The 24,683-nt window shown below is 42.1% G+C and overlaps 1 protein-coding gene across 2 annotated transcripts in view; it reads right to left on the bottom strand.

Annotated features, from left to right (window-relative positions):
* Positions 1–24,683, bottom strand: part of SLC45A1 (solute carrier family 45 member 1) — a 190,045-nt gene that overhangs the window by 14,022 nt on the left and 151,340 nt on the right. For both annotated transcript variants that reach the window (XM_069240738.1, XM_069240737.1), the window contains 2 exons: positions 11,957–12,110; positions 8,709–8,885 (listed from right to left, as the gene is read on the bottom strand). In XM_069240738.1, the coding sequence (XP_069096839.1) occupies positions 8,709–8,885; positions 11,957–12,110 (331 nt within the window). The remainder of the gene's footprint in view (positions 1–8,708; positions 8,886–11,956; positions 12,111–24,683) is intronic.

Raw genomic sequence — 24,683 nt, 5'->3', positions numbered from 1 at the left:
TAAACACATTTATTAATACAAAGACCAAGGCACTCGTAAAATAATGTATAATTATCACGTCCGTAGTTCATAATTCTTGAATTATATAACTCAATGGTCCAATTCAATTGGTATGCCCAAGTCAACAAAGTTCAGAGAAAGTCCATGAAGTGAAAAGTTCATCTTTAATATGTCGCAAAAAAGCCAGCCAACACGTGTTTCGTCATGGGAGTGAATGCTCCCTGTGACTTCTTCAAGGCTCAATTAGGTATGACGTGGGAAATGCTAGCTGCCTCAGAATTCTTGACCAAATAGGTTAATCCACTCTGCAGTATCCTGCCAGGTAGTCAGTGTACCTCGGAGCCAAAATAAAGGCTCCGAAACATTCGACTGGCGATTTTGAACTTTTGTCTTTGTATTAATAATTGATGTAAATTTTGGAGGAATGGGAGGATCCTCCTAGGCCGGGAGCACCATCCATTCAATTGATTACTTCTTATATTATCAAGAGGGAAATGTTCTGAGCGCTTTTATTCCCTTAATTTCTCTTCCCATTTAGTTTACCTCATTAAACACATTTAACCAAAAGATTTGTGTATAATTGATATATAAATGAAAACGCATTACTTTAGGTCACTTTGCTTAGCCATCGAGTTTTCATATTGCTGGTGTGACATTTTAAAGATTTCCATGTACTTATGAGTAGCGTTCGAAGCACACTAAAACAAGCAAGGATGTGGGAGGGGTGGTGGGGATGGGCCGACACGAACAGGAAACTCAGAAACGGGCGTGAGGTGCTAGGAGCTGATTCAAAGCAATATGGCCGCCAGGAGCGCGAGGGAGAGATACAGAGGAAGAAAATAGTTCACTCATAGTGACAGATATGGCAATCCTGCAATAATCCATGTAACAAGGTTGGTCCCCAAGGTGGTAACAAAACCGCCTCAAAGCAGGACAAAAAGAAAAGCTTTTACAAATGTCTTCAAGGGATTTTTTAAAGGCAGGTCCAGGAACGAGTGAAAGTGATGGGTGTGAGGTGGGTGTGGTTAAATCCCTCCGATAGATAACAGCACGTCGGAAAAGCAGCGCTTGTGAGCTGCTGTGCTTAACCTAAAACAAATAATGATCGGCAAGAGATGCTTTCAAACTCCCAGTGCATCAAGGCCATTCATTTTTTTTAACAACAAACTTCCACTTAGGGAGTTTGTTTTAGAAAATCAAAAATCTTTGCTCTGTGGGCGCATTGAACATTCCGTCTGCGTAGAAGATCTTTAGTATTTTCAGTGAAGCTCCATGTTGGTGGCTGTGCTGTGGGCACAGAGATCTACACTTGCCTAACAGAAATATCTAAACATGGCATGCTGTACTCTGCCAGGGACCTGAAGTGCATTTCTCCACTAATCAGGAGGAATAGAATATAGCCTGAGAAATGCTAAAGAAGCTCATAGTTTCCATTTACCTAGTCATGATGAACAGACTAATAGAAGAATGTGTTGCTAATCGCTGAGGGCATTATTGAACGGGGGGAAGTGAGTTACGATCCCTGAAACTCGAGGCAGTGATAGGAAGAAGGAATGTGAGTCTTTTTCACAAAGGTCAGAGATGGACTGGACCAATGTATTTCTGGCTCTTGTGCTGTGAGGTGCACATCAGGGCTTAATTCAGCCGGTGTTTGCCGGGGCTTGGCACCGGCACTTAATTCTCAACACCTGTTCTTATAACAGCCCATCACACAGTGGAGCGGCATGTTTAATTTTGAGGTAAGCACAAAGCAGGAGTGTTCAATAGTTGTGTTGGTACTGGCATTGATAGCGTTGGCAGGGGCAATAAACGGTGCAAGCTGTTGTGGCCTCCTGAAAAGGTCTCTTGGATTTACTTTATTTTAACAAACGAAGCAGTGGGGTCAACACAAGCGTAGTATCAAACAGAGGCAGGAGTTAAGAGGGCTCTTTCTTCAGGAATTGGGCCAACTGAAGTGGTTAACCTACAATTTATTGCAAAAGATTAGAGGAGGAGTGAAGTTTCCCTCCACCTCAAAAGTATGGCCAACAACAAAGAAAGTATCTGACCTGGACGCAACATTTTGTTGCAAAATCCCTCTCTATATCATATGTTTATCTACTGATTATGTGTAATAAATCCATACCTTCTCCTCCAGTGTACTGCAGACTGCACACCAATATGAGATTAAAAATATGCCCCCAGGCCAGTTTTGATTACTAAATGTTAATTTTGGATCACAACACATGAAGGATGATTCACAGTGCTAGAGTGTCCAACAAAAATAAATGAATAAATACCCATGCACAGATACTTAGACTCCAACTAGAAGTGAGGTGCAGCTCCTCTATGGAATTCTTCTTTTGCTACTAGTTTTGCATGGTTGTATGTCAAAGTACTAAAGTTACTAATATTGAGCAACATTTATATTGACTGCAGAAGACTATCAATATATCGCCAAGATAAGTATAGGTTTACTGCAACCTGATAGTCATGCTTAACTCCACATATAGTTACCTTGACACTACTTTGGTTGTCAATATTGTTGAGTTAATATAAGTGCAGGTTGATATTAAAAATTAATAGTTTCGTAGAGCACTGTTTCACCACCCGAGTTGGAAATCGAACATCCACATTTTTCCCCTTCTTTGGGTTGGTGGATCTGGTGTGAGTGTACTTCATAGGGAAGTGGAGAGGTGGGAGGCAAAGTCTCTGCAAGTAACGTTAATATTCGTTCCAGTAATCTTTGTGCATGCCACACTTGTTTGTTAATTCAACCAGAGGCATATCTTTAGCTTGGTCATTGTAAGATGTGCGCCGGCCTAGTCTAAATCCTTGTCAACACCCCCTTATGTGCTCTATAGGCGAGGAGCAAGTAAGGAGGACCCATTGGTTTCTAGCCTTATGACATATTAGATTGTCTTTGGTCTTTGTCTACTGCTTCCAGATTACCCTGGGAAGCTATCACTACAGCCTCAAACGTTTTCCACGTACAACCACTCTCAGATGTACCCCATCCCTGCTTCCTCAATTTTAGCCTTAAGTCCTGGTCTAATACCAATAGGTTGGCTCTTTGACCCAATCTAAGGATTTCAGAGTAGCATATTTTGTGACCACTAGGGATATACCTTAATGCAAGACTGTAAGTCAGGTAGGAAGAAATTGATGAGCAGCTTTCCAAGAGGCAGAAAAGGGCAGTCAGGATGTACTGAATGCTATGTTATTAGGGACAGAGCCCCACATCAACACAGGCTACCAGTCAAGAAATCATGTCCGTGAGGTGGCCATCTGCATATGGTAGGTTTGGCACATATCATTTCTTCATTTGCCTTCTGTAAATCACCGGATAGATAATGTACGCACCACTAAGGTATCTGGCAGTCAAATCAAAGTTCTTATAGATAGACAACATGTCAATGCTGTCAGTCTACATTTTTTTGCCATTCCAAATTTGCTATTGAATGCACTCACATCCAGCTAGTGGGCCCAGGAAAAGCAGATACGACATGAAAGTCAAGTTGACATGTGGCATAGGCCTCTTCTTCAGCTGCATCTGTGCCAGGTACTGTGGATGAACATATAACACCATGATCCAGCAGTACAGCTGACTGCCTGATCTTATGAGGCAACATATATGGCTCATTGATATACATAACATACATCACAATACCCCAAAAACACAACCACCATGGGTCAGGCATTGCTTTGCACACACAATACATCTGTGTTTCACCAGAGAGAGCTATAGTTACAACAACTCATCTATGCATCTCATTGTATATGTGCAGGATGGTGGCGTTCATGCCACAGAATGGTGATAAGGGAGAAGAAAATATGCCCACCATTCACCAGTCAACCCTAAAACCTTGACAGTACAATGATAATGACCATAATGGCGGCAAAATACTGAAACACTAGAGGACAGCTGAACATCCACATACAGATATGCCTTTTGTTTCGCATGAATAAAATATTCAGACTTCAGGAGATACATGTTCTCATACTAACTTAATAGGTGGCTCTCAGTACCCATTGCATCCATGTCTCGGACAAACACTCTTCATCAGGAAACTTACCTGGCAACCTAATACAGTCATTCTCACAAACATATGTCAAACACAACTGTACATGAGAGTGGCCGACTGAAGTCTTCCCCACTATCTTCTTGAATTGCTGCCCTTCTTTATTCCCCTAAAAAGTCTGCATAGTGCTGAAACAAACCACAGGTACTCTTGGCTGAGGTAAAGGATGAAGGCCACAACATCAAAAATGATTAAGTAGCCACTCATGATGAAGCTGAAGTACAACTGATGGTAGTCAAAGTCATTATTAACTTTTATTGTTTGAGCAGCATAAACAGCATATAAATATTCCCCCCACCCTAATCCCAGCATATCCTGTGAAACTGTCTACATCCCACCATTCCCCCTAACCCAAACAGACAGCACAAAACAAATTCAATAGCAGTCTCCTTCCTTAACCCCAAATACAACATTCAAGATCCCCATCTTACTGCGTCCCCAACCTCCAACTAAAAAACGGAGTACAAAAAATTAGTACATATGGTCCTTTGCTGTTGAGTGAGGAGTCAAAGGGAATGTCAAACACGCAAAAGTTGACGGAAGGAATGCTTGCAATAAATCTAATCACTGGCAACCGTAAGGGGTAGCATCCCAACCCATTGTTCTTGTGCCCACCATCTGCTGAAGACAGCTGTCTGTGTGAGGAACTCTTTGTTGTTTAAGGGCTAGTACCATGGCTGTCTGATGGCTTAAGGACAAGCAGCAATACAGTACAACTGGCTAATGAAGGTAGCTAAACATCCCCTGCTGGTGCTCAGATGGCACTGGTACCATACCTGACTGCTGGATCACTCATGTTGGTGTCATTAGCTGCTCTGCTTTGGGACTGGGAGTTATGTGTAAGGTGACAGAGGAGATATAAATCATTGATTTCATCCTCTGCTCCTATGAGTGGGGCACCAGTAATGGGTACAGCTGCTCCCTTTATCTAGGCAGGCCTTGTGCTGATTACGATGAGGTACTTGTTATCCCTGTTTTGGATGCTCCATCTTCTTTTGCAGACTTCTGTGTCTCTTTGAACTGCATTTACTCTACCTGTGATGAGGTGCCAGATGGTGTTGATCTGTGTTCAGCCAAATAGATTGCCAAATTCCTTCATCACCTCCTCAGTATCTGTAGATCCTGTTCTGTAATTTTGCTTTATGCAGACATCATTTTGTTATGAGCAATGTGCTTTTATAATAGACGTTTATGCAGAACGGCTCGGGAACAACTTATCTGATTGCTACTGGGGCACATGATGTGTGCCTTGAGCTGGGGGAAGGCCTTAGGTTGATCATCTCACTCCAGGGCATTTGGGACACTATCTCCATGTCTGAACTTTTCACGTACAAATCATTGATTTCAGATGTGTTGATCAATTTTTTTCAACAGAAGCAAAAACGACTACAACAACCCAGCATGCATTACACTATCACACAGAAGTCCAAGACTGAATAATAACCTCGAGGGAGATGGTCACCTTAGAAGGCCATGCACATAGGGCATGAAAGAAACACTGAAGGCCTTTCAATGTCTCTCTTGTGCTCTGTGTGCTAAAACGTTCATATAAAGATTACTCTTCATGATTCACAGTATTTCTGCACATGTATAATGTTACAGTAGATATATTGGCTTGCAAGGTACTATTACGGTGCGCGTGTCGGGTTATATCACAATTGCGCACTTCGCTGCTAGCACCGCTGTACCAGTGGTAATGTTTTTAGCATGTGATCTTTCCTCTGTCTTTCTCTCCACTGCAATCGGCCACACAACTAAAACCGTGAATCAGAATCAAATTTTGCTGGGATGTACTCTTTCAGCATTCCTAGCTTACTACTGGCATTCAGGCCTAAGGCAAGAGTACTACAAGAGTAAGGGCTGATTTAGCTGTTGTTGGTCTTTACTCTGACCACTGGGTTGGTGGAGGACATTATGTCCACCACTATCTCACGCAAAAGACTGCCATATTTTGAGTTCACAGCCAAGCTGGAAGTGGTCTTTGTGCATTCACAGGAGCCACCACCACAGTGGCTACCATAAAGGTACTGAAAGTTTGGTGCGCTGCCATTGTGTTTTAGTGTCCACACACCAAACGTTTTTGTTTTTCAGAAACAAACTCACAAAGTTTTTTACCAGGATGTGAGTTTCATTATTTGTTTTCTGTTCATGATGGCCAGTTTTCCCTGGCGGTCACGGTCAGAAAAAAAAGGCCATCAGACTGTCTGCTCTAATTAGGGTGGTAACATTGATGCCCTTACAGCCTTACTACATTGAGGTATCAGACAATGCCTTGAAGATGAGAGGACACCCTCTGGACCGCTGAGATGATCATTTTCTGTCCTAATCAGGATCTAATGTGACAGAGTCAAAACCAGGACGTATCTAGAATCACAACTTCAAAATATATTTTCTAAACCCTTGAGAAAGGTCCAGCCCAACAGGCTCTTAGAGGGGTGAAACGTGTTGGCTGTAATGCAGAAAATGTATCTAACAAACTTAGGATGAAGAAGAGGAAGGATGCTTTACAAATATTACGTTTGAAATAGCTCCAAAGCAGAAATGTATTTAACAAACATAATATGAAGAAGATGAAGAATGTTCCATTAATATTACGTTTGAATGAAGCCTGAACATATATAATACTGCATTGAACTTGACTATATTCCATAGTTGAATGATTAGACATAAAGTACACAAAAACTTAACACTCAGCACAATACATTTTATCCATGAGAAGGAGTTGGCCCAACCCCTAAGGATTATTAAAGGAGTTTTCCAACCAAAAAGTTATCATAAGAAAAAAAACTACAAAGTATGAAATAAAACAGGCATACTGGGCAAGAAGGGAGAAGGTCGGAGCAATTTGTACAAATATGTACTATTAAATCATAGTAAAAAGAGTAAACCTACACAAAAGAGTAGGTTTATATTAGTGAATCATCCCTCTTATGGGTATATTTGTCGTGATCAGTCACTGTACACATGGCAATCTGTGTGATTAACTGTATTACATGTATCCTTTATGTGCATTAACCAATTGTTCACTAATTGTAATTAAGATGCCTTTGTTATTGCCCCAAGAAAAAATTAAGTTCAGATGTCAAAACCTGTACCAACAGGTAAAAAAACAACTAACTTAAATGATCCTGGTATTTCCCATACGGGGTTTCTTTTGGCAGATGTACATTTCGTGGCTGCACACTGATCAGGTTTATGACATTGTCTAATTGCCTGCCTCAGCATGCTACATTAAGATGAGATGGTTCGTTGTACCTGAAACCATTTTAGAGGGCAAAGGTTAATCATCATATTGAATAATGTATTCAGCATATTATGCTTGCTGCCACTTACGAGTAATAGATAATGAAAGAACATGATAGTTCACTGGACAGAGTGGGACGGCTAGGTAGAGTAAGTTGACCTTGCATTACGCACGGAAATTCTATAGTGCCACTGTCTGCCCATGAAGAGCTTTCTTCACACGTCTTCTGGTGAAGGGCTGATATCACAGCCTGCAACAAAGGGAGTTGGAACGCTTGAAAAGTGAGTGGGTTTTCCAGCTTACGTTGGAGGCTATAGGCACCAGCATTCATCTGAGGTTTTGCAACATCCCCGTGTCGAGGAGGACAGCCTCAAAAGCCTTTAATATTTGTCCTTCTGTAAGGGTGAGCTTGGGCAGTGCCAGGCACTAAACCTCACCTCCTCCTTTGTTGGCCTGGTGCTGACGGGTTCCGAACCCCACACTAACTCCAGACCACAACACTCCAAGTCCCCGCCCCCTCACCTGGTAAAATTATTTTCAAATTTACCAAGTCTGATAATGTTGTGTCCTCATTGTCATGCTATAGAGAGCAAACACTTAGCAGTTCTCTAGATGTTCCTTCCTGACCCCCCTGAGGACATGAAGATTTGTGAGGAAGAGATCTGGAAGGAAATATCCTCCACTAATACCTGAGGACAGAGTGATGTGCTTGATCTGGATAACACTGTGGAATCAGAGTAACCAAGTAAGTACCAGTTGAGGATTTTTCTATCCTTCTACCAAAAAATATGCACATAGTTCCATGCAATATTCTAAGGCCTCAGATCCAGGTTATGACTAGCCACAAATGCCACAACAATGTTAAAACTACCACAAAAAGTAGGCAATGACTAAGGGTACTTTAGGGTCTGGCAGATTCCGGACATCCGGCAAAAAGCGGTGGACGTACTGTCTGCTATATTTAGAGTGTATGGATAGATTTATTCTAAATAGGTTGGGTGGGACATCGGATATGTAGATCAAGTCATTGATCCAGTTGGTGTTTCTCTTCAGGTACATGCCTTTGCACACGATACCCTAAGGCCCCTGCCAGGCATTGAAGCACTGAGGTAAACAGTGATCCATGGGTTTCAAGTTAAATTTTGTAATTTGACAGCTTTCTTAACTCAATTCTCAATAGTTTATAGCATTTAAATATTTTGTTCTCAAACAAGTAAACTCTCTAGGGTGCATTCTAGTGTGTTGACCTCCTGAGCATGTTCAAGTGAGAATGACATTGCCATTGTCTCAAGATACACCCAAGATTCTTCACATGCAATGATAATTCTGAGCGCAGAAATTGTTGTCTCCTTCCATCTTCTGTTATGAAAAAAAACAAAGGTGGAAGGGGCTCGGTTTAGTACCTGAGTAGAAGGCTGCACTGAAGGCGTAGATGCACATGCCCCAACAGCCCATGGTCACGCCGGCGTTATATTTTTGGTATTCCTCTGAATTGTGAGGGGCTTTAGGATTGCCTTCAAACACCACCTCTCCCATGAAATCTGTGTAGAACAGCAACATCCCTTCAAAGGACAACCAGCCTATGGAGGAAAAACATGTCTGTAATATTAGTAACATAATCTCCAGTTGACTTTGTCAAGCTTCTGATTTACAAGGGCTTAAAATGCACAACACCAAAAATTAAGGTATGAGCGCTTCCTTACAGTGCACTCATATTTATAGTTTCTGTGTTGAGTTAGGAGCAATTGGGGTGAAATCAGCCATATAGTGGTGAGACCCAATATTTTACCCAATGTAAGATGTTGTGAACAACACTTGCTCTTCTTAATCATTTAAGCATTTATATTTATTTTGACACAACCATTCTTAATGAGACCTATGTTTTCATAAAATTACTGGTATGAGGCTTAACTACTTGGCTATTTTGAGTTCATGGGGAAAATGCAACAGGGAGCAATAATTACATTGGTGCTCGCTGCAATTTTTACAACATACGAAAACTACCATAAATCCACAAATAAGGAACATGTTAATGGTTTGGAAGACTCCTTAAACATGGTACATTAACATGACATGGTGGCAAAGCTGGATGCGCATCTTACATATCTTTAGCATGAGTTAGTTAATAATAATGTTACTACAACTGACTGAGTTGTCTGTTATCACAAACAACATAAAGTCGTTTTTGAAAAAAAAAATCTTAGGAAGACAAGATTCTGAATGTTTTTGAATAGAGCCTTCAAACCAGGGTGGCCATGCCAGCAAACAATTATTTTAACCAAAGATGATTGACAGAATTTAAAAGCCATTTGTTTGGTATCTGCAATTACCCATGGCGTTTGATAGTCATAATCTTAATAATGTGGAAATACTCTGCCAATATCATGTTTTGTAATGTGCTGATGTTATCTTTGTGTGTGAAACTATTTTAATTACTTATATCTGTACACCTGTGTATTTTAGTTTTAGTGACTATAGAAGTAACATACAGGCCGCTTAATATTATATACTATGGCTTATGACACCCGTTATGAAAAACTTAGCAAAATCATGTTCTTAAAATATCTAAATTTCTTTAAACCAAAACTAACATCGATGGGTGTTTTTCAAATACAGCAATGTATTTACTAAGTGTTGTTTTACAGTTGAGCTAAAGTGAGCATGTGACTATGTGTGCATGTGGGAATGGATTGATCGCTTTGTGCTAATGATTTTGGTAACTCCTTACTCTTACTACACAAAGAATGACTCAAAGAAAATATTTTATAGCATTGTCAAAGTGTCATTAAACAATAAGACAATATGTCACATTGGAAATGCTTAAAAGCTGAAACTGTCATGTAGGGGTGCGCATGATATCGAGGCCAAAAGTTAGAAATTTATATTTTGGCAATGTTTGCATCACAGGAAGTGTTGTCATTTCAACAAGCTCAGATTTCGTTTGATGTTAAAACTGTATTTAATTCTACAACATTTTAACAGTTCTTTATCAATTTAAATGTTGTTATCTATCAACTATGAATACTGGAAAAAAGTGGCTGTTGTTTGTATAAACAAAGAGTCTCAACTTTTCAAGTTACAGAAATGATATAGAATTTAGCAGACATATCTTCTATTGTATTGTTTTGAGGTAGTTGTTTTTCAGTAAGTGAGTATTTTATAGTTGATAAAAATAAGATTTCTCTAAAGATTTTCTTTGTACATTATTTTATTTCTGGCAGTGTTCAAAATGGGTGTTTGCAAAACCAACAATCTATGTTCAAATGTAATATGCATATATGTATGTATAGTTATTAGCATAACACGTTAGATACTTGGATGCTAGACAAAGGGAGTTGCAAACTTTCTTTACATATCTATTTACTTGAAAAAAGACCAAATAAAACAATGGGTGCTTAAGAAAATAAAGACAAAACAGTGAAATGGCAAATAATACAGATGAACAATTTGTGCGGTTTTGAGACCACATGGTATGTATTGCACAAAAGGCAATTACAAGATCTCAGATAACATACCAAAGTGTGAGACAACCCTTCACCAACAAATACTTGTGATCACATATAAATATAGAAGGAACTCATGAAATATATAAGCCAGATCCAATATTCCATTTAAATACAGAAAAATCATTTAAATGGATGAGATGAAAACCAGGTAGAAAGCTGTTAAGTGTTACATTGTGGAGACGAGTTACAAGTAAACAATTGCGTACAAAAACATGAACAAATATCTGATTGTTTCATTAGTTACAAGTGAACAATTGCATAAAAACACGAACAAATTATCTGATTCTTATTTTATCAAATATATTTTTCTTCAAACAAATAGAAATGAACCCAACTCTCTATGAACAGTCATTAAATAAAAAGGCTGTAATATAAATATACATTTTCATTTTTGAGCTAAAATGATTTACTGAGTGACAATGTTTCAAACTGTGTCTTGAATAATGAAATATAAATGTAAAGATAAATGCACATGATACTACAGCTATACTTATTTAAAGTCAAGTTCCATTATAGTTTAACTTGTATTACTCCTAATGCTGTCATGTCAACCTAAATGAGATGAGGAATCACTTAACACGGAGCATGCCCAAGACGTAAAGTTCGTTTAGCATGCTAATATTAATTATCTGATGGGACCTCAAGACACTAAATTCTTGACTATACCGTTCAAAGGATGTACAAATAACTGTAATAGTAAAATGATACACAACCACTGAACAATAAATGCTTATGAATGATAAGGTGTGCCTGGTGAAATTATGTTAGGTGGAATGTCCCTAGGAAACTGTTTAGAGCTATAGACCACTTAGCTCTATGTATATGAAAACATGTAGGTGCATTAGAAAGGGAGACATGCTACTTTAAAGTAAGAAAGCCTAACCAAAGGTGTGCCCAGTATACCAAGTAGAACACATCCAGCCTAAAAATACTAAAGATATACTCGAAGTGTGAAGTTAGTTGATGGAACAAACGTATAACATACAAGTTTACTGGAAAGGTGGCGCAGGATGTAATCACCTTTATTTCCCTTAAAGCTGTCTAAAATAAACATGTTTATATTCTATATTTAACGGTATTGTTTGAATTTAGACAAATGGTAGTCAGTTCTGTAGGACATAGAATAGGATTTTGTAAAGGTTTACCTAGAAAGTGGTTGATGCAGAGGTTACGCAGGGCCTTTGGCATGTGGCAGATGGTGAAGCACAGGCGTTTCATGGAAAGCGGTTGCCCAGACATCTCACCTGGTCCATTCAGTTCACTCTCATACTTTACACCATTCAGCAAAATGTTAGCCACCTGTACCATAAGAATGTCATATCAGCACATAAAATGTAAAAGCCTAGGAATTAAATCATGCAAGGTTAATTGAAGCAACATCAATGGATTTATTTCTGGCTTCGCACTACTAGCCGCTTCTTTTGGTTCAACATGCCTGTCACAGTTATTATAGCCCATCTGGAAACCAGGAAATTGGTTGCTGGGCCCTGACTTTCAAAGATGATATGGTTGCGGCAAGAGGAGGTTGCACGTGTGCCTGATATATGACTAACATGGCCCCAGTCTTACCAGCTTGCAGGGTCACTGACCTGAAAGAAAATCTCAGGATTTCCTGATTGATCTATCTACATGTGGACTTTTAGATTGTATTACCAAAGCAAAGTGTACTAGTTTGTACATATAATGTCAGCTTCTTAAGCCACAATGGAACATTCAGTGACGCCGGTGGAAAACAAGACTAGAGTACAGTACACAGAGAAGTAGATTGTATTAATTAGAATGACAATTCATACATTTGTAAGGTGCATATTCGATTGGTGTTACACCTGGAATTACTCAGCCTTGTTTCAGATAATGTAGAATCTCACTGCAAGTCATAGACCATGTCCGTTGCAGGTCAGCAGACTGTGCAATCTTCAATGGGTGCTCTCTGAATAGATTGCCAAGTTCCTCTGTAGCCAATATCATGAACATAGTGAAGGCTTACTCATCAAATTTAACAGTGATTGGCACCTGTATATATTGAATCTCCTCTGTCCCAAGACCCCCCCACCACACAACCTTTTCCTTTTGTTCTGCTGAGGAATGAAGATTTAGTGCAATAACATATAAGATACCACTGAGCAGATTTTCACTCTATGGAATGATCTAGGAATGACCTTACAAACCACAAGGCCCTACATCTCATCTCTGATCTCTATGTGTTACCACATTATAGGCCAGACGGAGTAACTATACCGCTAAGACAGAGGTCTGTCTGCCAAATTTATATGGGGACAACTTAGGTTTAATCACGGCAAAGACTACTCCATCTCCCTTGTGATTAATCCACAGCCTTACGGGTGAGGGCCGTCAGAAGCAGACCTCTAATTCCACCCATCTAATTTATATGGGCAGAATTAGAGGTCAGTTTCCACTGCATGTCACCGGAAGGAAAACCTTGGTGGTAGGTGTCAGGATCAGGCTGACACCTACCACCAAGGTTTTCCTGGCAGTGACATGCAGTGAAAACTGACCTCTAATTCTGCCCATATAAGTTAGATGGGTGGAATTAGAGGTCTGCCTCTGACGGCCCTCGGTGGTGCTAAGTGAGGACCTTCTGTGAGACTGCTGCCATCATGAATACTAGTTTGGAACCTGTGCTGAATGTCAATATTTAAACCCTCGTGGAAGTCAGATCCACTCTAGATTCCATTACAAGGTTAATTTATCAACCACTAATGTATTATGGTATTTGTATGGCTTACCCTACCATGAGAGCTGGCTAGGAGAGTTTGGTGAATCATATTATACATGGAACTCTGTCTTACCTCGTCCAGCCTGCCCATGTGCTCTAATGCACAAATTCTGGTCATATTATAAAACTTGATCTGATCAATGTTCCACTCTGGATTTTCGATTTGCCTACTTTTTGCTTCCTAGAACCTCTGTGCACTCTTTCAGGCACAGAGCTGGAGAAGGGACTTTGACTGTTCTCATCTGCACTGTGCTACAGCCAAATTCCACCTATTCTGAATTACTATCACCGTGTGTGACTGTGAGCTGAGAGGAGGATTTTAGGCCTGGCTTCTGCATTGGAAACTCGTGCTTCAACTGCCATTGAAGAGAACTCCTGTTTTCTTTTTCAGTTGCCTGCACTGCTGAATCCTTGAGAGGAGTTCCTGGTTCCTGCCACTGCTTTTTGCATTGTCCTTCTTTCCTTTGGCCGCCCACAGCAGCATTGTGGTTTCTGTGCTTCCCTTGTCTCTCAGTCCCACCCTTCTATTTGCATATCCTTTCTAGCTTTATATCCTGATTTCTGAGTTTTCCCTGACCACGTATTCACTGATTTGGCAGTGATTCGCTTTGTTTCTTTGTTCTTATTTACTGGTGTGTCCTTGTTCTGTATTCCTCTGCTTAGTCAATGTACCAACAAGGCATAACGTATTCCGGTGCCTGTTAGGTAAATTGTTGAATTTCTTATTCAGAATCCTAGTTCCAGTTTCTATGTATCAGTAGGGCTTTACTTGATCCAGTGCCTGTTGGGTAGATCATTGAGTTCCTTGTTCTGAATCCTAGTTCCAATTCCCTGTTGCATTGCCTGTAGGGTACAGCCTGGTTTTGATCCCTGTATTATTATTCTTGCTTTCCGAAGCCCTGTTCATAATTCCGTGCCTTGTTTTTCTCCTTGTCTGATAGTTGTCTTCTCTGTCCTGTATTCTGGTTATTCTTTCTGCTATGGTTTTCTGATCCCATTCCAAATTTGGTCCACTGTCTGTTGCAGTACATATCCGTTTACAGTGTGACCTCTAGCTTGGTCTCCATTCTGATCAGGTACAGGAAAGACTTCTGTTGTTGTGCCCAGGTCCAAAGGAGTTTTACCAGTTTCAGTGTTGTTGTCAGTCTCGGTCCACCTTGCACTGAATTCAACAGTCTCTATATGGTAGGCCCTACTATGACTTTGCTGTATGACTGTTGTTAAAAGCAATCTGCTGGTGTTAGTCCAAAGGGCTTTCTATAAGATACCAAGAGACCTTTTTTTCATATACCAGTACACCCCATAATTTGATCATACATGTTCTTGCCTATCTCCTGTCTTGTGTTTATTAGTGGCCTCACTAATACTTTGAGTAGCTTGGTATTACCTTGTCTTGTTTTGTTGCTAAGTGTTATCTCTAGAGTCACTTGGTCCTGCTTTCACTCCCTGACAGTAAGGGGCTGTGAAAACTACAAAATGCTCCTCACACCATGTGAGAGGACTCACATGGCAAGGGGAGCATTTTCGTTTTTACTTTCAAAAGGAAATCCTTTAACTAAGCCGCATGGAGGCTTGGTGGTAAATTTTACACTTTTTAGCAATATGTGTCTCACCCATACGGAGAATATGTATGACTACTGCCACATTGCAGCATGTATATTGTGACATTGTCTCTGTGTGAGCCCCCAAGTGTTCATAAACCCCAAGTGACAAAGGGTAAACTTTTCACTAGTGGCAAGAAAGATGTGAAAATAATTTTTGAATGTAAAATGCTTCTAAGTATGAAAATCATCAAGTCTCAGTGTCTCACGGACATATCCAGTACCATAAAAGTTCAGGCATCACCAAAGTCTTCAAAGGGCAGTGGAATACAAAGGTAATATTTAAGTCTGGTGAAGACCCGATGGCTCTCTTGCACAGAAGCTTTTCACATTCACATAATAACTTACACAAGTGATGTTTCGCTTATTTATTATTTGAAGAGATATTTGGAGACTCGGGGGAGCAGAAGTATATATGTTTGCTGTAGTTCAATTCATAGTACCTGCAGTTGACTGTTTCTGTGGGATTTGTTCAACTCCAGTGACACGTTTCTTGAGGTCGTTACTTTTAACGCGCATGCCTCAAGTCATGGCTAGCTTGTTGTTTAATCATCAATATGTCATCCTCTCTCCCACTGGCACCAACCTCACAAAACTCTACACCTTTTTAAAACTCACGCACTGAGAAATAAACATGGTTGGCATTATTCATATTTGACCATTTATTTATATAGAGATGACGAACAGATTTGTTTCTGTCCCTATTTATCTGTATAAATCCGCAAAAACAGGAATTCAGGAGTCTTAATTATAAGGACTAACATACCCCCTGCCGTACATGTAAACTAGATTGCAAGTCACCTCGGACTTCCGTAACATTATAAAGGTTAACTGCTTTTCCTTCTTCTGTTCTGTTTTTCTAGCTTTACAGTAACAAGCAGAAAGGAGATATTTATGACAGCATGTTTAGTTTTAACCGGTTCTGTGCCGCGGATGTAACGGTTATGTCCTGCGGCACAGTGCTGCTGTGCCGAGGACGTAACCATTACGTCCTCGGCACACAGCTCAGAGGGAGCGCTCTTGCTCCCTCTGTGTGCTTCCCGCCACCCCCCAAAGGCAGGGATGGAAGGGGAAGCCCTTCCCCTTCCACCCCCAACCCCCCCAACCCCCCGTGACATCAGCACGCGAGTGCGCGCTGTTTGTCACAGAGCCTCCCCCATCGCGCTGGAAGCTCAGCTTCCAGCGCGATCGGAAGAGAAACGCTTTGCATTTCTCTTCCGATCACGTGGGGGAGGCCGAGAGAGGCTTCAAAGGGAAGGAAATGTATTTCCTTCCCTTTGAAGTCTCTCTCAGCGTTTTGGCAGCCGGATTCAAAGCAATCCGGCTGTCAAAACGCCCACTAGACACCAGGGATATTTAAAAAAAAATGAAATTGTCATAAGGGAGCGACCCCTTGGGCAAGGGTCGCTCCCAGGGGGGGCAGAAACCTCTAGGCACCAGGGATAAAAAAAAAAATTGTTTTTGTTTTTTGTTTTAGGTGTGGGGAGTGACCCCTTAGGCAAGGGTCGCTCCCATAGGGGTCAAATTATATTTAGGCCATTTCTGCCCCCCCTTGGGGGCAGATTGGCCTATTTTTATGAGGCCGGAAACCACTAGACACCAGGGAGTTTTTTTTTCTCGTGAATTTCACGTAAGGGGAGCGACCCCTTAGGCAAGGGTCATTCCCCTGGGGGGCAAATTTATTTTAGCCCATTTCTGCCCCCCAGGGGGGCAGATCAGCCTATTTTTATTAGGCCGATCTGCCCCCAAGGGGGGCAGAAACCACTAGGCAAAGGGGATTTTTGTTGTTGTTTTACAGATGGGGAGCGACCCCTTAGGCAAGGGTCGCTCCCCTGGAGGGGCAAATTGTATTTAGGCCATTTCTGCCCGCTTTGGGGGCAGATCGGCCGATTTTAGGTAAATCTGAAACCGCTAGGCACCAGGGATCTTTTTTTTGCGCCGTCACGCAAGGGGAGCGACCTTGTAGGCAAAGGTCGCTCCCCGGGGGTGGGGGGGCAAATTTACTTTAGGCCATTTCTGCCTCCCCCGGGGTAGATCGGCCTATTGGTATTAGGCCGATCTGCCCCCAGGGGGGGCAGAAACCTCTAGGAGCCAGGGCAATTTTTTTTTGTTCGTTTGTTTGTTTTTTTAGAGATGGGGAGCGACCCCTTAGGCAAGGGTCGCTGCCCTGGAGGGGCAATTGTATTTAGGCCATTTCTGCCCGCTTTGGGGGCAGATCGGCCGATTATAGGTCAATCTGCCCCCAAGGGGGGCAGAAACCACTAGGCACCAGGGATCTTTTTTTTTGCCCCGTCAGGCAAGGGGAGCGACCCCGTAGGCAAGGGTAGCTCCCTGGGGGGGGCACATATATTTTAGGCCATTTATGCCCCCCCTGGGGCTGGCTGAGCTAGAGGCCAAAATCCACAGGTAGGCACTTTGCAAAAAACACCTCTGTTTTCTGTGAAAAAATTTGATGTGTCCACGTTGTGTTTTGGGCCATTTCCTTTCGTGGGCGCTAGGCCCACCCACACAAGTGAGGTACCATTTTTATCAGGAGACGTGGGGGAACGCTGGGTGGAAGGACATTTGTGGCTCCTCTCAGATTCCAGAACTTTCTGTCACCGAAATGAGAGGAAAAGTGTTTTTTTGGCCAAATTTTGAGGTTTGCAAAGGATTCTGGGTAACAGAACCTGGTCAGAGCCCCACAAGTCACCCCATCGTGGATTCCCCTAGGTGTCTAGTTTTCAGAAATGTGCTGGTTTGCTAGGTTTCCCCAGGTGCCGGCTGAGCTAGAGGCCAAAATCCACAGGTTGGCCCTCTTTTCTGTGAAAAAATTTGATTTGTCCATGTTGTGTTTTGGGCCATTTCCTTTCGAGGGCGCTAGGTCTACCCACACAAGTGAGGTACCATTTTTATCGGGAGACTTGGGGGAACGCTGGGTGGAAGGAAATTTGTGGCTCTTCTCAGATTCCATAACTTTCTGTCATTGAAATGTGAGGAAAATGTGTTTTTTTAGCCAAATTATGAGGTTTGCAAAGGATTCTGGGTAACAGAACCTGGTCAGAGCCCCACAAGTCACCCCATCTTGGATTCCCCTAGGTCTCTAGTTTTAAAAAATGCACAGGTTTGGTAGGTTTCCATAGGTGCCGGCTGAGCTAGCTGCCAAAATCTACAGGTAGGCACTTTGCAAAAAACACCTCTGTTTTCTGTAAAAAAATGGGATGTGTCAACGTTGTGTTTTGGGGCATTTCCTGTCGCGGGCGCTAGGCCTACCCACACAAGTGAGGTATCATTTATATCGGGAGACTTGGGGGAACATAGAATAGCAAAACAAGTGTTATTGCCCCTTGTCTTTCTCTAAATTTTTTCCTTCCAAATATAAGAGAGTGTGTAAAAAAGACATCTATTTGAGAAATGCCCTGTAGTTCACATGCTAGTATGGGCACCCCGGAATTCATAGATGTGCAAATAACCACTGCTCCTCAACACCTTATCTTGTGCCCATTTCGGAAATACAAAGGTTTTCTTGATAGCTATTTTTTACTCTTTATATTTCAGCAAATGAATTGCTGTATACCCGGTATAGAATGAAAACCCAAGGCAGGGTGCAGGTCATTTATTGGCTCTGGGTACCTAGAGTTCTTGATGAACCTACAAGCCCTATATATCCCGCAACCAGAAGAGTCCAGCAGACGTAACGGTATATTGCTTTAAAATATCTGACATTGCAGGAAAAAGTTACAGAGTAAAACGTAGAGAAAAATTGCAGATTTTTTCACCTCAATTTCAATATTTATTTTTTTCAGTTGTTATTTTCTGTAGGAAACCCTTGTAGGATCTACACAAATTACCCCTTGCTGAATTCAGAATTTTGTCTACTTTTCAGAAATGTTTCGGTTTTTGGGATCCAGCATTGGTTTCATGCCCATTTCTGTCACTGACTGTTGAAGGAGGCTGAAAGCACAACAAATCGTAAAAATGGGGTATGTCCCAGTAAAATGGCAAAATTGTGTTGAAAAATTGGGTTTTCTGATTCAAGTCTGCCTGTTCCTGAAAGCTGAGAAGCTGGTGATTGTAGCACCGCAAACCCTTTGTTGATGCCATTTTCAGGGAAAAAACCACAAGCCTTCTTCTGCAGCCCCTTTCTCCCATTTTGTAAAAAAAACAACGAAATTTTCACTGTATTTTGGCTAATTTCTGGTCCTCCTTCTGGGGAACACACAAAGTCTGGGTACCTCTAGAATCCCTAGGATGTTGGAAAAAAAGGAAGCAAATTGGCGTGGGTAGCTTATGTGAACAAAAAGTTATGAGGCCCTAAGCGCGAACTGCCCCAAATAGCCAAAAAAAGGCTCGGCACAGGAGGGGGAAAAGGCCTGGCAGTGAAGGGGTTAAACGGTTAGAACCTTTCTGCATGTTTCCATACATTCGGAGTGACTGTGCTTTTTTTTTTAAAGAAACTGACTTGTATTAAACTGATTCTAATGTCTTTTTCTCAAAAATATCTAATAGCTTGAGTTTAATGGTGCAATAGAGATTGTATTTTTCATAACCTTATAAAGGAAAGTGGCCTTTGGCCTCGTCCTTCCTTATAGTATAGGACCTCCTCAGTGACTTGCAATATCCTTGTAAAGTGCTCCAGGGGGTACTTGAGCCTATAAATTAAAAACCGTATACACATTTTTTGCTCAGCTGGATGTTCAAGACCTTAACTGTCTGTGTCACTTGGAAGTTATTGGGACTTGTAATAAAATGTCTGAATTAACTTTTTTATATCGCGCTTAACAGGATAGCTGCCCCCTGACCTCATGTGATCACTAAAGAAATAGCTTCAAGAAGCACTACAGAGAGAGATGGGCTTTGGCTCCACCCACATGTTGGTTACCTTGCGCACAACATTTGATTGTGCCAAATTTGAATGGTTGCAACAAAATAGAGGCCTTTGTGCACTCTTATTGGCTTATGAATGGTTGGTTATTCCTCACTCCCAGCCTTAAACTTGGCATATTTCTTATGCCCAGGTGGAAAGCTTACTCTTGTGCTGCCCCAGAAGCACAAGGACATCACAAGAACTGTGTTGTGTGTTTCTGGTGCAATCCTGCCGGTATTAGGGGCCCATTAGGCTCAGACCTCCGCATCTATTGGTGAGTTAAACTCTCATTCACATTTTGCTTCCTCTCATCACAGCATACAGCAGGCAGAAATAGGTCAGTCCACTTTAGCCATTCGTCCTCTGGCACTGTGAATGTTTAATACTTTAACTTACCATTGTTACCATATTTTTTTCCTTCGTTTTTCACCCTTTTGTTTTAGATATCCTTGTGTGTTTAATACATGTCTTTAGGCTGCAGGAATTCAAAGGCAACAGGGAATTTTCAAGCGACCCCTTCAGTTACATACGCTCTCTGCTGATGATGGCCGAAAGCCAGAAACACGTGTCCAGAGATACGGCACTCACTGCACCTACCTTAGGTGAAAGACTTTCTACAGCGATACGGCACTTGCTGCACCTACTTAGGGTGAATAATTTTTTGAAAAATTCTCGCTATTTATATTTAAATGACTGCATTTACCATGATGCCTTGGGGCTATTTTCCGCTTGAATGCAAGGCAGTGTGCTCCCTTTTTCTTTTTGGATGTCTAAATGACGGCTCACGTGAGCCTCTTGCTGACGAGCACTGGCGATGCACCTGTGCGCCTACTGAGTGGTACAAAAACCTGTGAAGACGTTTGGCGGCATTTCAAGCGACCCCTTCAGTTACATACGCTCTCTGCTGATGACGGCCGAAAGCCAGAAACACGTGTCCAGAGATACGGCACTCGCTGCACCTACCTTAGGTGAAAGACTTTCTACAGCGATACGGCACTTGCTGCACCTACTTAGGGTGAATAATTTTTTGAAAAATTCTCGCTATTTATATTTAAATGACTGCATTTACCATGATGCCTTGGGGCTATTTTCCGCTTGAATGCAAGGCAGTGTGCTCCCTTTTTCTTTTTGGATGTCTAAATGACAGCTCCCGTGAGCCTCTTGCTGACGAGCACTGGCGATGCACCTGTGCGCCTACTGAGTGGTACAAAAACCTGTGAAGACGTTTGGCGGCATTTCAAGCGACCCCTTCAGTTACATACGCTCTCTGCTGATGACGGCCGAAAGCCAGAAACACGTGTCCAGAGATACGGCACTCGCTGCACCTACCTTAGGTGAAAGACTTTCTACAGCGATACGGCACTTGCTGCACCTACTTAGGGTGAATCATTTTTTGAAAAATTCTCGCTATTTATATTTAAATGACTGCATTTACCATGATGCCTTGGGGCTATTTTCCGCTTGAATGCAAGGCAGTGTGCTCCCTTTTTCTTTTTGGATGTCTAAATGACGGCTCCCGTGAGCCTCTTGCTGACGAGCACTGGCGATGCACCTGTGCGCCTACTGAGTGGTACAAAAACCTGTGAAGACGTTTGGCGGCATTTCAAGCGACCCCTTCCGTTACATACGCTCTCTGCTGATGACGGCCGAAAGCCAGAAACACGTGTCCAGAGATACGGCACTCACTGCACCTACCTTAGGTGAAAGACTTTCTACAGCGATACGGCACTTGCTGCACCTACTTAGGGTGAATAATTTTTTGAAAAATTCTCGCTATTTATATTTAAATGACTGCATTTACCATGATGCCTTGGGGCTATTTTCCGCTTGAATGCAAGGCAGTGTGCTCCCTTTTTCTTTTAGGGAATTTTCTTTACACTAATAAGAGTCATATTTACCTATGATGTATACTAGAAGAAAAAAGGTTGTCCACACCCATTCTAAGTAAGAGCTGCCTGCTACGAAACAGCCATATTGTTTTGTTAACTTTATATGCAAAGGTTCAGTTTATCCAGTGACATGGTTTATTTTTCCCCTTTGTTTGGGATATGCACAAAGATTATAATAATAATTGCTCCAGCTTACCTAGGTCAAACCTATTGGCTTTGTTATTGCTTGTATATATAGTGAAACTATTTTCACTGAAATCTGAATAATGGTTTGGTGAGAAAGCTGGCATTTTCCTGCTCTTAGCCCTGTGTGCCTACAGCCTGTCTCCAATAAACATCTGGGGTGACAAGTGGGCTTGTGCATTCCCTTTAGACAGCCACACACAATGGAAACTTAGGTTTGACTTGATGTGCCATGATGGGCCATTAACTGGCTTGATGAGGGGGCGGAGCTAAGCACAACCTCACACTTACATCTAAATGGACTGTGCCATGTCCTCAGACATGGAGCCAGGGCAGGGGAGGAAGCGGATTTCCTGCACTTTAAAGCCAGCGAAGCAGCTCTCCCACCTTCCAGAACCAAGGCACCAATGTAAGAATACTGGACCTTAGACACTACCGCTTCAATACACTTCTGGACCTGTGGATACTGCTGCCCTCTTGGATGGAGAACTGGACCTGCAACCCTCTTTCTTTTTTTTATAAATCTTTTAAATAATTTTAGTAACATAAGAAGCAACCACTTTACGGTGATATTGAATACAGACATTGCATCGTGATCTATCTTTTATTCTCTCACTGGATTCCCTTCTCTCTGAATGTACCCCCCATGCCCACGCAGAGGCCAACATTTCACTGTTTTGTTGCCGCCTCCGGCAGTGGTTTCTGACAAGCGTTTCCGCTGTACCCATTTCAATGTCCCCAGATCTTAGTCTACTTTGGCGGGCATCCCTGCCCTTCATAGAGCACCTTTTCTGCCAATATGCACCAATCCCTGTCACCTTTATAGGCCTCTAGTTGGGGTATTCGTTCAGATCCCCACAGCCTGGGTATATTTCTTTTAGCGATGGACCATTCCAGCGGTACACAAATATGGTGCACACAAATTAATGCTGCTCCCTTCCATACATCTAGCCCCCAAAAAGTCTGTATGTTGGTACAGCCCCAAAGTGTGTGAAAACAGGTACCTTCCTGGCCCCAACCCCATCTGCAATTGGTTTTTGTTAATTTACCCTTCTCAGCTAGAATAGTTGGTGAGTAGTGTGTACGGTGCAATCTAAAACCTGAACGTTTTTCTACTTTTCTGGGGGAGACCACATACTCTTGCCATTCCTCATTCTCAATGTCCCTTATGTGGGAAGCTCATTGATCTCTCAGTGGCCTTAACCTACCTGGCATGTTATACAATATTTTTTTCTCTGTCAGTGAAATGGATTTTCTAGGCATGTGTTTGTCCAGTAATCTGCTCTCCAAGGTTCCAATTCTGGCCGTATTGTAGCATTTGGCTGCACCGATTTGAGTGCATGTCTGATTTGTAGGTATCAAAAGATTTTGTTTGGTGCTAGTTGATATTCCAGTTGTAGTTCTACAAATGGTACCACAAACCTCTGCATCCATAGGTTTCCAACTCTGGAAATGCCCACCACATCCCATCTAGCACAACCTGGGAGATGTCTCAATGTACCCAGCACAGCTGTGTCTCTGAGAGATGTGGCTTGGGTGAATGTTCCTTTCCAACCCATTATTTGTGTGGCCATGTCCCAAAGGTTCACTACTATTGCAGTGGGACCCCTGAATTGCTGGTGTTTGTTGGGTCCGTATAGTGCTCCCAGGTATCCCCTGGCAGCAGTTGCCAATTATCAAGACGGTAGGCTGGTTCATCTGGCAGGCCAAATACCCCGCCATTAATGGTGGAAAGCTGGGCAGCCCAGTAATATTTTTGAAAGTCTGGTAGGGCAATTGCACTGTTGTACCAGCTCCTTGTCAGTTTGTGCTGCGCAATTTGCGCCTGGGCCCCCATCCCATGACAGAGTACCAATCTCCCTCTTGTTACCTCAAAATTATGACCCATAATTTTAAAGATGGCTGCTCGGCCCAGGAGTGTGAGTTGGAGAGACCTCCAGTGTCTAACATTCCTTCTCAGTCATTCAAGAGGTGGCTTCAAGTTCTTCTCAAATAATAAGGTGGTGTTTGTTGGTGGTAATAAATAACCTGAGGTAGCGGAAGCCGGCAGTGGTCAGGAGCACGATACAGTCAGGTGACGGATGCGGTGGGTCTCCCCATAAGGTGTAGATTTAGGATTTCCCCTAGTTTATCATGTATCCTGAGTAGTGGCCAAAGGTGTGAAATATCTGCATGAGTCTTGCGGTAAGTTCCAGGTCTGCGATGTAGAGCAAGACATCATCCGCATAAAGCAATATTCTGTCCTCCTAATTCTCAGACCAATGCAGGCCCCATAGTAATGGGTCTTGTCTCACCCACGCCACCAAGAGTTCCAGAGCTAAAGCGAATATCAAAGAGGGGGCAACCCTTCCGCGTTCCCCCGTGCAGTTGGAAAACATACAATAGATCTCCATTTACATTCACCTGTGGCAGGTGTTCTGTGTAGAGGAGACCTACCCACTTGATAAATCCCGAGCCTAAACCCAACCTTGTCAGGACCTCAAATAAGTATGTCCACTCAATGGAACCAAATGCCATGTGGGCTTCTAGGGAAAACACCAGGGCTCATTCTCACAGGTATGGAATTCTACTCAGCACACTGATTTTGGCCTTCGCGTTTACAAGAGAAGTGGATCT

This window comes from Pleurodeles waltl, chromosome 6 (genome assembly GCF_031143425.1).
Source record: "Pleurodeles waltl isolate 20211129_DDA chromosome 6, aPleWal1.hap1.20221129, whole genome shotgun sequence".
Taxonomy (NCBI): Eukaryota; Metazoa; Chordata; class Amphibia; order Caudata; family Salamandridae; genus Pleurodeles; species Pleurodeles waltl.
Note: the sequence above shows the minus strand (reverse complement) of the source record. Positions and strands in the feature narration are given on the sequence as shown.